General features: G+C 49.9%; 1 protein-coding gene across 1 annotated transcript in view; it reads left to right on the top strand.

The window, feature by feature from the left end:
- CORO1C (coronin 1C) overlaps positions 1 to 15,253 on the top strand; it is a 43,315-nt gene that overhangs the window by 21,731 nt on the left and 6,331 nt on the right. Inside the window, exons 3-6 of the mRNA XM_017814403.1 lie at positions 7,502 to 7,624; positions 12,955 to 13,084; positions 13,878 to 14,059; positions 14,645 to 14,764. Of these exons, the coding sequence (XP_017669892.1) occupies positions 7,502 to 7,624; positions 12,955 to 13,084; positions 13,878 to 14,059; positions 14,645 to 14,764 (555 nt within the window). The remainder of the gene's footprint in view (positions 1 to 7,501; positions 7,625 to 12,954; positions 13,085 to 13,877; positions 14,060 to 14,644; positions 14,765 to 15,253) is intronic.

Here is a 15,253-nt window from a genome sequence, read left to right as displayed (position 1 = left end):
CGCGGGGGTCGGTTAACCCCCGGGTGCGGGAAGGAACCCGCGAGCGCGGGGGTCGGTTAACCCCCGGGTGCGGGAAGGAACCCGCGAGCGCGGGGGTCGGTGAACCCCCGGCTGCGGGAAGGAACCCGCGAGCGCGGGGGTTAGCCCGGGCGTGGAACTTAACACCCGCGTACACTGAGCGCGGCGGGAATTAACCCGCGTGCGTGGGAATTGTCCGTGGAAATTAACCCCCTTCCGGGCAGGAGTTAAGCCGTCAGCGCAGGAATTGCGCGCGGGAGTTAACCCGTGAGCGCCGGAATTAACCCTTGCGTGGAAATTACCCCTTTGCGCGGGAGCTGCGCGCCGGAACTAACCCGTGTGTGCAGGAGTCGTGCACGGGTTAATTCCCGTGTGTGTGGGAATTGTGCACGGGAATTAACCCGTGTGCACGGGAATCAACCTCTGTGCAGGGGTTAACCCGTGCACACCCACAGCCTCGGCGTGTCCTGAGCCCCGGGCCCCCGGCCCTGAGGGTCCTTCCGGCACCCCCTGGACGCAGAGATGGGAAATCCAGGGGGCTGCATCCCCCCTCCATCCCCGCAGAGCCCGGTGTGGAGCCGGGGCCGGGCCGGGGCAGCCCAGCCGGCTTTGCTGGCTGTGGAAACGCTTTGTCTGAACTTCCTGTTTTCTTGCATGCACATGTGCAGGGGCTGTGCCAGGAACTCGCCATTCCCATGCTCCGGCACCAGAAAATCCTATTCCCACAGGTTGGTTGGTCTGGAGCATTGGCCTCTGCTGGAATGAGCCACGTAGTTTATTAAAGCTGTAAGTTTTTAAGTGCTGTGTAGGTGATAAGAGTCAGGGTGATCAGCATTAACTGGACGCACCAGGGAAGGACAGGAAACTTCCCTGCCTGTTCTGGGCAGTGAGAGACTGGGTTGTAGAGTTGGTTTTCTTTAAGCCTGATCCCAGGGAAAACTGTAGGTACACAGGGAAGGAATCAAAATATAAAACTCTTCAATCAGACAGTGCCTCAGCTGTGGTGGCCTTGTACTGGTGGGTCAAGTGGAGATCACCTCCAGCACAGAGTCCAGAGGAGGCCATGGAGATACTCCAATGGCTGGAGCCAGGCTGGGAGAGCTGGGGGTGTTCACCTGGAGAGGAGAAGGCTCCAGGGAGACCTTAGAGCCCATTCCAGGGGCTCCAAGAGAGCTGGAGAGGGACTTTGGACAGGACAAGGGGCAATGGCTTCCCACTGCCAGAGGGCAGGGTTAGATGGGATGCTGGGAAGGAATTCTTGGCTGTGAGGGTGGTGAGGCCCTGGCACAGGTTGCCCAGAGAAGCTGTGGCTGCCCCATCCCTGGAAGTGTCCAAGGCCAGGTTGGACGGGGCTTGGAGCAACATGGGATATTGGAAGGTCTCCCTGCTCATGGCAGGGAGTGGGACTGGATGGTCTGTAGGGTCCTTTCCAACCCAGACCATTCCATGGGAGGCAATCCCTACTGTTCAGAAATTAAAGAGTCAGGGAGTTAAGGGAAGGAGTGATTCTCCTGCCCTGTCCTCCAGAGATCCCTGGTGCAGGTGGACTGATGGCTCATCTCCCCTCCAACACTGATGGAAACAGCAGCAGAGCCCTCCCTGTCAGAGCAGGGGGCATGTGGGGGACAAAGTCCCCCAACTCCATGGGTGATCCCCGTTTTTCAGCCCAGCTGAAAATTCTCTGGGTTTCCTGATGTGCTGGGGACAGTGACATGCAAACTACATGCATTCAGAGGATACAAAGTTCTTTTTCCCTCCTCCAAAAACCTTTGCAGTTTGTGTCTGCACAGGAAAACCTGCTGCAAGTGTTCCCTTTTTCTTTCAGATCGCGTAGAAAGATTCCTTCAGCCCCGAGTTGTGTTACATAAGGCCTTTAGCAGAGGTTTATTCAGTTCCCTTCGGATATACCTTATATTAGATTTTCCATTTTCCTGACTCCTTCCTGCACTCCCCCCACACTGGCAGCATTCCTGCTGGATTGGGGATCAGCTGGTGCCCTGGGAGGCAATTGGCATGTGGGTGGGGGTGTACACACCTCGGGAATGATCTTCTCCAAGGAATATGTTGTTCTGCAAGTGATGTGCCTTGGTGTTCAACCCTGGCATATGTGACATGTTAAGCAGCTCTTCCCGATTCTCATTCCTCCAGGAAGCATTGGGAAGTGAAACTCCTCCTTTTCTAAACTGTGTGTAAAATAAAATCAGGAGGTTTTCCTGTGATGAGTTCATTGAGCCCCTACAGCCATTTTAAGAAGAATGTGGATGGATTTTGTCCTTTTATTTCACCTTAGATGTTTCTCTATAAAAAGAAGTTTATATTTATCCCTGTCAGCTCAATTCCAGTGGATCACCAGGTTCAGGTATACTTGGTCACCATGGGTTTTTTCCTTCCTCTTTCTACATCCGTTCCAGTCTGGGAGCTCCAGAACAAGGAGCTGTTTGCATTTTGTGGCAGCCTGTGATGGAATCATGGAATCATTAAAGCTGGAAAAGACCTCCAGGGTCATCAAGCCCAATCTTTTGATCACCCCCATCCCACTAAACCATATCATGAAGTGCCACGTGTGCCTGTGTTTTAACACTTCCAGGGATGGTGACTCCACCACTTCCCTGTGGAGCCTTTTCCATGCTTGACCACCCTTCCAGTGAAGGAATTTTTCCCAATATCCAGTGTCCCAGCCCTGCAGCTGTCAAGGTGGTAAAGAGAGCAGGAGCAGTGCTGAGGGATTCTTGGAGAGCACAGTTACAGGAGTCTCCTATTGCATGACTCTCCAGTGGACCTTTTGGGAATAACTCTTCCTAATCTTCCGGATTAGTTCTGGATGCCTTGATTGGTCTGTGGGTGACTAATGGCTCTTGGTCATCGTCAGGAGAGATCCAGGCACTTCCATTTCATCCCAGTGTTTTGTCCCAAGTGCCTCCTCCATGACCAGCTGGTGCTGGAGGGTCAATGCCCAGAGCTCAACTTCCCTCCCTGCACTGGGTGAAACTTGACGTTGTTGGAAGGCAAAGACACAATTTAAAGAAAAAGGGAGTATTTTCTCTAGCAGAGAAAAGGTGCAGTGGGTTGGTATTTCAAACCTTGCAGTTGTGACCTGGTTTCCTTCCTCAAACTTGTGCAGAGTGAGGGGGGGTTGCTTTGCCTTGTGCAACTCGATGCCACTTCCCCAATTTAAATGGAGATTTCCATGAGCAGCCACGGGCTGGGGAAGCAGCTGCTCTCCCTGATATTTTTACCATAATCCATGAGCTGTTTCCTGCAACCAATTGCCCTTTTCTGGCAGAGAAAGGATCACAAGACAGTCAAATTAATTCATAGAACTCCCACTTTTAGGAACAGTTTTCTCGTGTTGCTTCTCTGTCCCTTTTGGAATCAATAACAATTTTTTTTCTCCTCATCTGTGACTTTCTTCTGATCTGGGTTTAGTAATTCTGATTATTTAACATTTTTTTTCTGATCTGGGATACATGAAAGCACTAAAAAATCATTTAGTAAGGTCAGTTCACCCCCTGCTGAAGGACCTGAATATTGAGTGTGCTTCTAGTCAACACCATCCAACTTATTAATAATCCTCAAATTCACCTTTTTGGCCAACTTTTTATCACACACAGCTCCAAATTTCAAAAGTTATTACTGTGATGTGTTGCCCAACCACAGTCATAGTGGATTATGAGAAGGGTTTAATTTCTGGAAGTCGCACTGAGTTAATTTTAAGCTGTGTAGCAGCGCTTGAGCTGTATTTTAAATCCTGCCCTAATTAAAAGATTACATTTTACAAATAAATAAATAAATCCCCAGACCTGGGAGCATTACAGGAGCATGGAAACTCCCCCAGCTGGCAGCCAAGTTGCCAACCTTGTGGTGTTCCATTGGCAGAGGCATCTCTTTGGAAAGGAATTGTGTTTAGAAACGTGGAATTTGGGCACTTTATAGGCTGGTTGGTTTTTAATTCCCTACTGGAGGTTTCCTGGTCTTTTGTTTTTGGCACACACACCCACCCCCCAATATTGTTTTTCAAGCTCTTCTGTGCACAGCTAGTCCTGTGCAATTCCAGGAACAGGGTTTCCCTGCTCTGGAGAGCAGAATCTGTGGTGTGTCCTGCACGGGTGGTGTTTGCAAAAGGAGCATAGGGAGGTGATAAAATAACACCTCTGAGTTAAAAATTGCTCATTTCTCACCCTGCTGGGTCAGGCCCTGGGGTGGTGACATGGGTTACTGTCCTGTGATGGCTCCCCAGTCAGTTCTGGGGGGTGAGGCTCTGCAATAAGTGTGTTTTTTTGAGGAGAAGGGCAGCTGAGGCGGGTTCGGAAGCGCTGCTGAGCAGAGCCCTCGCTCTGCTCTGTGCTCTGGAAGGTCCTGCGGTTTCCTCTGCTCTGCAGAGACGAGTTTGTGCCTCTGACCACAAGGCAGGAGCTTCTCTGCAAGTGTTCACCCAGCTGGGGCTTTGAACAGCCAGTTTACATCCTTATTTAGTCTCATTTTATACTGATTTTTGTACATCCTTGGAGGCGTTCAAGGATGTGGCACTCAGAGCTCTGGTCTGGGTGACAGGGTGGTGATGAGTCACAGGTTGGACTTGATAATGTTGGAGGTCTTTTCCAACTTAGCTGATTCTGGGATTATTTATGGACCCTGATGAGCAGCAGAGTTGCTCCTCTCGTGCCCAAGTGTAGATGCCCCTGGGCTGTTCATTTCCCCAGCACTGTTTTCCTCTGCCAGACCCCGGGGAGCTGTGGGACATCTCCTTCTTTTGTTTGTCCTCTAGTTTGGTAGTTTTGGTTTGGTAAGTTTTGGTGAATAAATACACTTGGGATTTCTGGAAGTTCTTGTCTCTCCCACGCTGCTGCTAAATAACATCTCCTTTCCCCATCCTGACTGTCTCTTCCCTGTTGGAAATGGGATTTGGGTGTTCATGCAGGCAGGGGTGGAGGGGTGTTGGCAGGTGATGCAGGGGGATTGTGCCTCTCTGGCCCACTCAGGTGAGACCCCTCTGCAGTGCTGCTCCAACTCTGGGGTCCCCAGCACAGGAAGGATGTGGAGCTGCTGGAGTGAGTCCAGAGGAGGCCACAGAGATATTCTTAGGGCTGGAGCTCCTCTGCTCTGGAGCCAGGCTGGGAGAGCTGGGGGTGTTCACCTGGAGAAGAGAAGGCTCCTGGGAAACCTTAGAGCCCATTCCAGTGCCTAAAGGAGCTCCAAGAGAGCTGGAGAGGGACTTTGGACAAGGGATGGAATGACAGGACAAGGGGCAATGGCTTTAAGCTGGAAGAGCGTAGATTTAGATTGGATACTGGGAAGGAATTCTTGGCTGTGAGGGTGGTAAGGCCTTGGCATGGGCTGCCCAGAGAATCTGTGGCTGCCCCATCCCTGGAAGTGTCCAAGGTCAGGTTGGATGGGGCTTGGAGCAACCTGGGATAGTGGAAGGTGTCCCTGCCCATGGCAGGGGGTGGAACTGGATGATCTTTAAGGTCCCTTCCATTCCAACCCATTCCATGATTCCACAAGCACTGCTCTTTATGGAAGTACCAGATCCTTGGTTTAAGGTCCGAGCTCCAGCACAGGTGGTGGCACAGGGACAGTGCCTGCTCCCTGCTCTCCACTGGCTGTCACAGGCTCTTGGCTGCTCCTGCTCAGGCTGTGCAGGTTCATCCCGATCAAACAGAAAAGTGAAGTTTGTCCTTTAATTTGTTCAAATTGATTTTTTTCCCCTCCCCACAGTAATAAATGACTGTAAAAACTCAAAACTAAAACAACAAGGGCTCATGCAACCTGGAAATAATTACCAGGGGCTCCTCTTGGAGGATTCCACTGCTTCCTGCCAGGAGCCAGGACAGGCAGTCACTGACATTTTGCATTAATAATCCTGGGGTTTTTTGTCTTTTCCTAGTCTTTTCCAGCCTAAGTGATTCTGGGATTATTTGTGAGCCCTTTTGGGTTAGGCCTGTGTTTTGTGGCCTGTCCTGTGCCTCCTGTGATACATCCATGTCCATGTGCTCTGCATGGTTCTCTTTTTAATTAGGTCCATTAAAATGGATGAACTGAACGTGGCAGTTGGGTGTATTAATTTTTTAAATCCTATTTCACATTATGGCATCCAAGAGGGATTACACAGGCTTTAATTCTTGAATGGCAGCTTTATGGCTTTTCATCCACAACTCTTTCTGCCTTTTAAGAATTTCAAATGCAGTTGAATCACTGAGACTTTTTTTTTTTTTGAAACCTAAATTTGGCCATTTAGGAAATAGTGAGATTTTTTGGATTAAGGTCTTGTTTTGCTGATAGTGGAGCCTTCAGGTCAGTTGTCCTCAAAAACCAGTATCCAGCATTATTCTGCTTTAAAACAGGCTTGAATAGGCCCAGCCTCCCACATGGAGCTCGGTAGGAGGCACATATTAAGGAATGTCATCTCCAAGGTTGGGGAATGTTATCATCCAATGGCAAAAATGAAATTCCAGCCATTTCTTCTGCATGTTTAAACACAAAAGAAGATGACCCCATCCCAGACCTCTCCCTCCTGTCTCTCTTCTCCCATCACTCATCATGACAGGGCCATTCCCTGGAAACAAAACCCCTTGGAGCAGGACCAGGGGTCTGGCCCTGGAGGTGGAGGAGTGTCTTGCTCACCCTGCTGCTACTGCTGTGTGTCTGCAGTATTTTAAATATTGCTTTCCATCTGTGCAAGGCTTGACCAAGAGAGAGAACCATGATTAGAGGGATTGTCCTTCCCTTGCTTCCCTGTTGGCGGCATCAGCGGCTGGGGGGGATCAGGTGCTTCAGGGGCTCCTCAGCAAAACACAGACCTGGTGGCAAAGGTGGTGTCTCTGCATCATCCCTCTTGGCATCACTGATTTGTCTCAGTTCAGGTTTAAATGTCTCATTAGCTCATTTTCTTGGGAGGTTTGTCCCTGGGATGAGCTTGGCAGCTGGCAGCCTTGGCCATGGATGGATCAGGTGTGGCTGTGGCTGTTCCAGTCCATGTCAGCAATATTTATTCCTGAAAACAGTATTTTGCTCTGCACAACTGTGTCCTAAAAAACTTCCCATATGAGCAAAATCCTTCTATAATGAAAAAAGCAGGGAGACTTGGTAATTCAGTGAGCAGCAACACCTTCAATTCAAATTTGAGCTTGTTTATCTTCAGCCACCACTGGCCACTGTTGGGAAACACAGATGAAAACAGAGCTTTGTTCTTCCCCAAAATTTGGGAATGGACAAAGGGATGGCATGGCATCACAGCAAGTGCTGAGATTTGGGTGGGAAAGCATCCCTGCATGCCATGGGAGCACAGCTCCTGTGCCAAACCTCTGAACCCTTTTCTTGCACCTTGGGGAGTTCCCAGAGTTACCAGTTTGTTTCCTCTGCTGATCCGTGAGTTGATTCAAATGTCATGAAATTTTGGATACTGGAGGAGCAAATGTAGCATTGGGAAGCCATTTCCTTGCTCTGTTTCAATATCACAGCTCTCTCTCTTGTTTTCTCCCTTCAGACAGGCAGGATTGACAAGTCCTACCCCACAGTGTGTGGCCACACGGGACCAGTGCTGGACATCGACTGGTGTCCCCACAACGACCAGGTGATCGCCAGCGGCTCCGAGGATTGTACTGTCATGGTGAGTGTTCCCTGGGCCTTGTGGGGTGGGCTTTGCTCCTTGCTAAAAATCCTGCTCCAAAGGGCACTTTTGTTCCTGAAAACACCTCCTGTTCCAGAGTCAGAGCAGGGCAGAGTCGTCATGGAATGGGTTGGGTTGGAAGGGAACTTAAAAGATCGTCCAGTTCCTCCCCCTGCCATGGGCAGGGACACTTTCCACTAGACCAGGTTGCTCCAAGCCCCATCCAACCTGGCCTTGGACACTTCCATCACTTCCATGGAAGCCCACTTCCTCTATGGACTACCTATGCCAGGGCCTGCCCACCCTCACAGGGAAGAATTTCTCCCATTTTTCCTTCCCCTGAGGATTTGTCTGATGTTTGAAAAGAGGAATGAGAAGGAAGAGTGCTGGTCTGTGGTGAGGTGTTCTGATTTGTAGAGCTTTGCAGAAGACAGGTGGTTCCTTACCTCACATATCCCCATGGATGCAGCGGTGTGTGTTGGGAAGAGGGAGGGATTGGAAGGGAAGGAGCCCACCAGGTTTCAGAGTTGCTTCAACCCTTGATTTAAGGGGGACGCCTGAAGTTCTTCCTTTATCTGCAGGCTGTGAGCAGGTGTCAGAAGGGCTTTTTTTAATGAACAGATAAAAATAATCCAAGTTCTGCACCTGCCAGGCTTGGTCCTGAGACCTGTTTCACCTCAGGCAGAGCCCAGTGCCCAGGAGCCGGGCTCGCTCCGTGACGGATGTGGAATCCCGCGTATGCAAACACAGCAGAACCAGTGAAAGAAAATCCTTGGAAGATGAAATAATGCCAAATAACTCCAGGGATCTTTGGCCATATTTAGAAATGCTGTAGGCTGAATGTTATATCGAAATCTTATTATAGATCATGTCAGATAAATTCCTTTGCTTCTGTTCATCGTTAAAATGTTTGGGAGGGGATTCATCCCAAGAGGCTTTTCCTGGGACAGCTCTTGCCTGTGATCTCTCAGTCTTGGAAGCTGAAGCATGTTAACAGAATGGGCTATATTTAATATTACACAAAACAACAAGCTTCTGTGTTTGTAACATTCACTACTGGGCTGGAACTAACTTTTGAAGGATACAAGAATGTTCCTCTAGGAACCAGGGTGCAGAATGGCTGCATTGGAAGGGTCTCTGAAACATGAGCATCAGCAGGTCCAGAGCTGCCTTCTTGGAGGCAAAATAAGCCTCTAATCCAAATGCAATGAGAACTATGTTGGGAGGCTCCAGGGGGACTGAATTATGGAGAAAAACCAACAGCGTTCAGTTACAAGTTGTCCAAGTGCTTGTCTAAGTGCTCCTAATGTGGCCACAAACCATCTGTGGGAATCTGTGCCTCCAACTGAACGAGCTGTGTGAGTTCATGGGGGGTTCTCTGCACGAACCAAAGTGGGGATGAGCTTTCCCTGCATCCCTGGAGGCAGCACATATGTAGAAAGGCACCAGGTTGGAGCTGGCCGTGGATTTGCCCACTCGTGGTGGTGTTTGGTATCTCTTGGTGTGACCTGTCTGGAGTGGAAGGTGAAATAGGTGAGTCCTTGCTGTGCTCACAGGATCAGGGATATGCAGGAAGATGTGTGTGTGTTAAGGAGGTTTAAAATGAGAAATGATGGATCCGAGGTTGTTTGGGGCAGTTGGGAACTGCACTGGTGTGTAAAGAACACCCCTTGGAAGAGTTGTTTCCTTGTGTCAGCAAATAAGGAATTACTTCAGTATTCCTGCTTGTTGTGCTGCTGAATGGCTGGAATGTACTGCAGGCTTTGAATTCAGCTGGAAAATGTTTTATTGGAGAAAGGCTTGTAGATGGTGTTGAGGCCCTTCCTCAGATATGGGAAATCTGCTTCATCAGAGGGTGGATATTAATGAGTTTGGGTGTAATGGGCAGAGCAGAGCTCATGGGATTGAGCAAATTGCTTTAAGAATCGAAACAGAGCCCTTGCAGTGACCTGGGCCACCAACCTGTGGGCACCTCTGGGACCAGGACAGGGTCAACCAGGAGAAGGTCTGAGAGCTGCAGAAATGATGCTCAAAGTGCCTCTTCCTGCAAGGACAGGGATAAACCCAGGGCTCAGACTCATTTGTTTCCTCACTTAAGGTGATAGGGATTAATATTTATGATATAGGAATTGATGTTCTTTGAATTGGTGTTCTTTCTAGACATGGACTGAATGTTCTCTGCAGGTTGTGCAGAGCCAGAAGAGACAGTTTTTGCTTCTCTTTAAAGGGGGTGAAAAAAGTTTGCTTTGTTTTCTTGCTCACGTGCTGTTTGTGCAAAACCTTCCCCTCCTGCCCTTCCTGTGAGACCCAAACCCAAACCTCTGCCATGCCACGGCTTCACTTCCTCCAGCACAAACAAACTGGCCCTGCTGACTTCAAAAAAACCCAAAACCCCAAAAAACCACCCAAAACTCCCAGAGCGGAGAGTCGGCAAACACTTACTGATGCCCAGTTAATCCTGCAGCATTTTCCTGGGATTTATCCTGAGTCCTCACCCTCACCAGGCTGGGTCCTGTATCCAAATTTCCTTAGTTTCCCCGTGAATTGAATTTGATCCCATACTGAGGCTGGAATCGCACCCTGGAATGTGGGGCCAGGTCACTTGGGACCATCCCCTGACCTTTCACACTCATTTCTTTATTATTTCTTGGAATACTAGGCAGGATTATTGGGTCAATATTCTGTAATCTGCCCAGGACTACACTACTCTGCAGCTGCTCCAAACTATTGGGGCTTTCCCTGATGGAAAAAAAATCTTCCCCAGAGGCTTTTAAAAAAACCCTTTTCATGGGTATTTTGTCTTCCTTCCCTCTCCCACCCCCTGCACTCCCTGACTGATGTTTAAACTTGGTTCTGGGGTTTTTTTATTCCTTTGCTGTTAAGATGCACTTGCTCAGAGGGATCCCTGGACCCTTCCTGACTGGGATGGTGCAGAATAGAATCGGAGATGCCGGGGAATCTTGTCCCTTTCCTGCTGCTGCCCCTCACAGGGAGGAATGTTGGCTGGAGCTGCTCTGCCCCTGCCTGGCTGGTCTGCAGGTCACACTTGGCCCATAAGCTTCTGCTGTTCCTGGGTCTTTTTGGTGGATAAATTCCCTTTTCAAGGCTTTGTCCACAGAGAGATGGAGGCTGAGGGAGAGGGGCAGGTCCCTTTATCCTACTTTTTCTCTCATGGGAAGAAGTGACTGTTCAGAGAGTAATGAAATGGGTTGGGTTGGAAGGGACCTTAAAGATCATCCAGTGCCACCCCCTGCCATGGGCAGGGACACCTTCCACTAACACAGGTTGCTCCAAGCCCCATCCAACCTGGCCTTGGACACTTCCAGGGATGGGGCAGCCACAGCTTCCCTGGGCAGCCTGTGCCAGGGCCTCACCACCCTCACAGAGAGGAATTTCTTCCCAGTATCCAAACTAACCCTACAGATGCAGGAGGACAGATGATGAGAAACAGAAAACCCACCAAACCCCGAGGGCTCATCAGAGACCTCACACGGTTACAGAGTTAAATGCCTCAGACTGACACTGAGTTCCCAGCACAAACATGTTTCCAACTGTTGCTGCTGTCACATTGTTACTCCCTGACTGGCAGGAAAAAAGCTGTTTCCATAAACCTGACACATTTGTAACCCGGTTTTAGGTGTCGGGCAGGTGCAGGGATTTGTTGTGCTTCGCAGGTGCGCCATGTTTCAGGAGAACCTCAGAGGGGTTGGATGATCACAGTCAGTGGCAGAGCTGGAGGGAATGGGAAGGGAGCAGGATGACATCCTGCTTTTCCAGGCTGAGCAGCTCCTGTTTGTATCCCCAGTTTAAAATCACATTGGGAAAAGCCTCAGTTCTGTCAGTGTGTTACCAGCGCTCTTCCATCAGGCAGGAAGGGAGAGAGGGATTTCCATACAGTCATGGAATATCCTGAGCTGAAGTGGACCCACAAGGATCAAGTCCAACTCCTGGCCCTGCACAGGACACCCCAACAATCCCACCATGTGCCTGGGAGCGTTATCCAAACGATCCTTGAGCTCTGGCAGCCTTGGGGCTGCAGAGGAATCCTCTCCTGAGGTGGTGTTCCTGTTGGAATCCTCTCCTGAGGTAGTGTTCCCATCATGGTCATTCCTTCTGGGACTCTGAGGGTGCTGGGACAGCGACAAGTGTTGTGTCCATGAAAAGCTAAATCATTTTTGGGTTATTGAGAGGTGAGCTGGGACCCACTGAGGATCTGCATCTCGCTAGGTTTTATTGCAGCACAGCCATTCCTGGGAGAAGGGGAAAAACTGGGATTAGCACAAAAATCCACGTCACCCTCATGCACGTGTGTCTGCCTCGCTTCCTAAATCCACTCCCTCGCATCTCCCGGGCTCCCATAGCTTGTTGGGCACCGTGGGCAGCGTCTGGCGAGCCCTGTTCTCCAACTCCAGGAAAAGCAAACAATGGGAAGCAGAGCAAACGTGCTCCAATGCTGCCACCTGCCTCCAGCAGCTCCAACTGCTCGCTGAGGGGCGTCTGATTCCATTGCTTTCTTTAATGCATCACATAGAGGTCAACTTCAATTCCAAGATGATTGTCCAGGGCTGAATTGCAGGAATAGTTTTGGTCGGGCTGATCCCGCCTGGGGTGATGGGTTTGTTGTCCCATCCCTGCCAGATACAGAACCCGCCTCCCTCCATGAATAAACCTTTGGTGCCGCCTCCTTTGGGCTCCACAGCTGGAATTCCAGTGCTCTGGCATCCTTGAGGGGCTGTTCCTCCTCCCGATGGCCCTTCCCTGAGGATGTTTGCAGCAGAAGGGTTGTGTAACCAGGGCAGAAGTGAACAGGCAGCCACTGCAATGCTGGTTTGGGCTGCTCCAACCTCTGCCAGGACCAGCCCATGCTTCCCTGATTAAATGGGATCTGGAAGGAGCCTGGATCTAACAGGAAAACTAATTGCTGGTATTTCTAGAGGATTGAAAAGTAGGCAGTGGTAAAGCTGCAGTATCATCCCTCCAAGGGACAAGCACAGTTTGGAAAAACAGCAGCTCGTTCACACGGAATTGGAGCTCCAAGGCAGGTTTTTCCGACTCCTCCTCAGCAGGATCGGAGCTGAACAAGTCTCTGGACATGGTGATAACAGGGAGTTGCAGCATCAGGAGCTGGTGGTTTGGTGCTGGCACATGAGTGAGGAAGGATGTTACACATGGTTCAGCCAAGGGTTTATTGGGAACAATTCCCTCTTCCTGTTTATACGGAGAAGTGACAGCTCGGCCGCCGGCTGTGGGATGCAGGAAGCAGACGAGCCACACGCTCTTCAGAGGGGATGGCCTGGGTTAACCAGCTTTCCTTTCCTTTCCCTTCCCAGGTGTGGCAGATTCCTGAGAACGGGCTCACCCTGTCCCTGACAGAGCCAGTGGTGGTGTTGGAAGGCCATTCCAAGAGAGTTGGAATTGTGGCCTGGCATCCGACGGCCCGGAATGTGCTGCTCAGCGCAGGTACAGCCTTGGGAGGGGCCACAGGCATCTCCCTCCAGGAATTTTGGAGCAGAGGTGTTGACTCCTTTCCCTTTTTTGCTCTCCCAGCTGCTTAGATCCCTGTGAATCATAAGACTTCCAGCAGTGCCTGGGAACACTGGGACACGTGGCTGGCAGCCCCCTCCTTATCTCAGCCTATTTTATCTTCACTTTACAGGGACAAGCACCAGGGAATTGTCTGGAAGAATGAAATAGAGTATTAAAGCTGTTCCAGACTTTATTTGGTTTGCAGCTATTTGCAACTAATTGCAACTATTTACCTCTGCATTTCTCATATCCCTGTTTTCATACACTCTTGTAAATGGGCTGAGTGTTTCTCTTTCCCTTGATCCCTGCAAGGTATCCCAGAATCTCGCTGTTCCTCCCACAAGCTTTCATTGTCAGCATTTTCCAAATTGTCTCCTTGGCTGGTACAGTCCATGGAATGAGATTCTTTTCACCACTGAAAGTCTGTCACATCATTATGGAAACAAATTGGATAATTCATTATCCATCAGCGTAGTCTGAGGCTTCCATAGCCTGACCTGTAGGTTGGATCCCAAGGAAAGCAGCCAGTCCTTTCAGCTGGACTGCTGGATAAGCTGAGTCTTTCCTGTTGATAAAAATCCCTTCTCGGCTCCCAGTTTGGTGTTTGGTTTCCCCAAAAACCTTTGGAGCTGCAGCAGGTTTATCCCTTGTTCCCCACGTCTGGCTTGTTTCCTGCTGTGACTTTTTTCACCGGTGCTCTGACTGTAGCTGTCATTTTCCATTTTAGGCTGTGACAATGCCATCATCATCTGGAATGTGGGGACAGGAGAAGCCCTCATCAACTTGGATGACATGCACGTGGATATGATTTACAACGTGAGCTGGAACCGCAATGGCAGCCTCATCTGTACAGCTTCCAAAGACAAGAAAGTCCGAGTTATTGACCCCAGGAAACAAGAAATTGTTGCTGTAAGTTCACGTAATAATTAAAGAAACAGTTGGATTTCACTCCAGCAGAGAATTAGAAAGAAAACTGGGAGAAAGAACCTTCTTGCTCAGTATTTTCACACCATGTTCAGTTGTGTTTTTCAAAGTGAGGCAAAAATTACAGAAGAAATAGCAGGAGTTGAAGGATTTGTCTGGGTTTATTGGGATCAGTGTTTGAACTAGGATTTTAGGGCTCAGTTTTAAAACCTGCAGGAGTGTAATTCCACATCTAATCCTTTTGTATAATTACAGTTCCAGAGTTGTGCCTGGGAAGCAGAGGTTTAGCTGCCTGTGTGTGTTGTAGCGTGCAAGGTTGAAGGAAAACCTCTTTGCAAGAGGCTGATGGGCAAAGCTGGGAAGAGCCAGGAATGTCCACTTCTTCTGTGGCTTAGCAATTGGTTTCTTCCCTCAAGCATCAGGGAAGAATAGTTGGATGTTGCTCCTTGGATCACATCCTGGGAGGACCAGCTGTGTGTCCTGCGGCGGTTCCATGAAGCTGGGAGAGAATCCACCACACCATGGGTTTTCCTGTCCATTGCTGGAGACTGACCTGCTCCTCTCTTCCAGGAGAAAGAGAAAACCCACGAGGGAGCCCGGCCCATGAGAGCCATTTTCCTGGCTGATGGAAACATCTTCACCACCGGCTTCAGCCGCATGAGTGAGCGGCAACTGGCCCTGTGGAACCCGGTATGTCCCTGTCCCCTTCCTGCCCTGGTCACCTCTGTTGAGTCACTAACTCAGCCCTGGAGTCATGGAGTCATGGTTTGGGTGGGAAGAGACCTTAAAGCTCATCCTGTTCCAAATCCCTGGGCAGGGACACCTTCCACTAGCCCAGGCTGCCCCAAGCCCCGTCCAACCTGGCCTTGGACAATTCCAGGGATGGGGCAGCCACAGCTTCTCTGGGCAATCTGTGCCAGTGCATCTTCCGAAATTCCTAGGTTATATACTTGAGATTATTCCCTCTTCCATATACTGCCTGCTCCCATGCCAGAAGGTATTCCATGATTTGGGCTGGAAGGTCACTCAGTGAAGGAACTGAGTTCTCTTGGGTCTCTCCAAGAGCAGCAATGATCAGGGAGCTGCAGGTTGGAAGAGCCTGGGAAGACGCACAGGGAGCAGAGGGGCTGTGGGAAGGTCACTTCACTCCGTATGTTGTATGTGCAGAGCAGGACAACA

This window comes from Lepidothrix coronata, unplaced genomic scaffold, assembly GCF_001604755.1.
Source record: "Lepidothrix coronata isolate B3197 unplaced genomic scaffold, Lepidothrix_coronata-1.0 Scaffold44, whole genome shotgun sequence".
In the NCBI taxonomy this organism is placed as follows: domain Eukaryota; kingdom Metazoa; phylum Chordata; class Aves; order Passeriformes; family Pipridae; genus Lepidothrix; species Lepidothrix coronata.
Note: the sequence above shows the minus strand (reverse complement) of the source record. Positions and strands in the feature narration are given on the sequence as shown.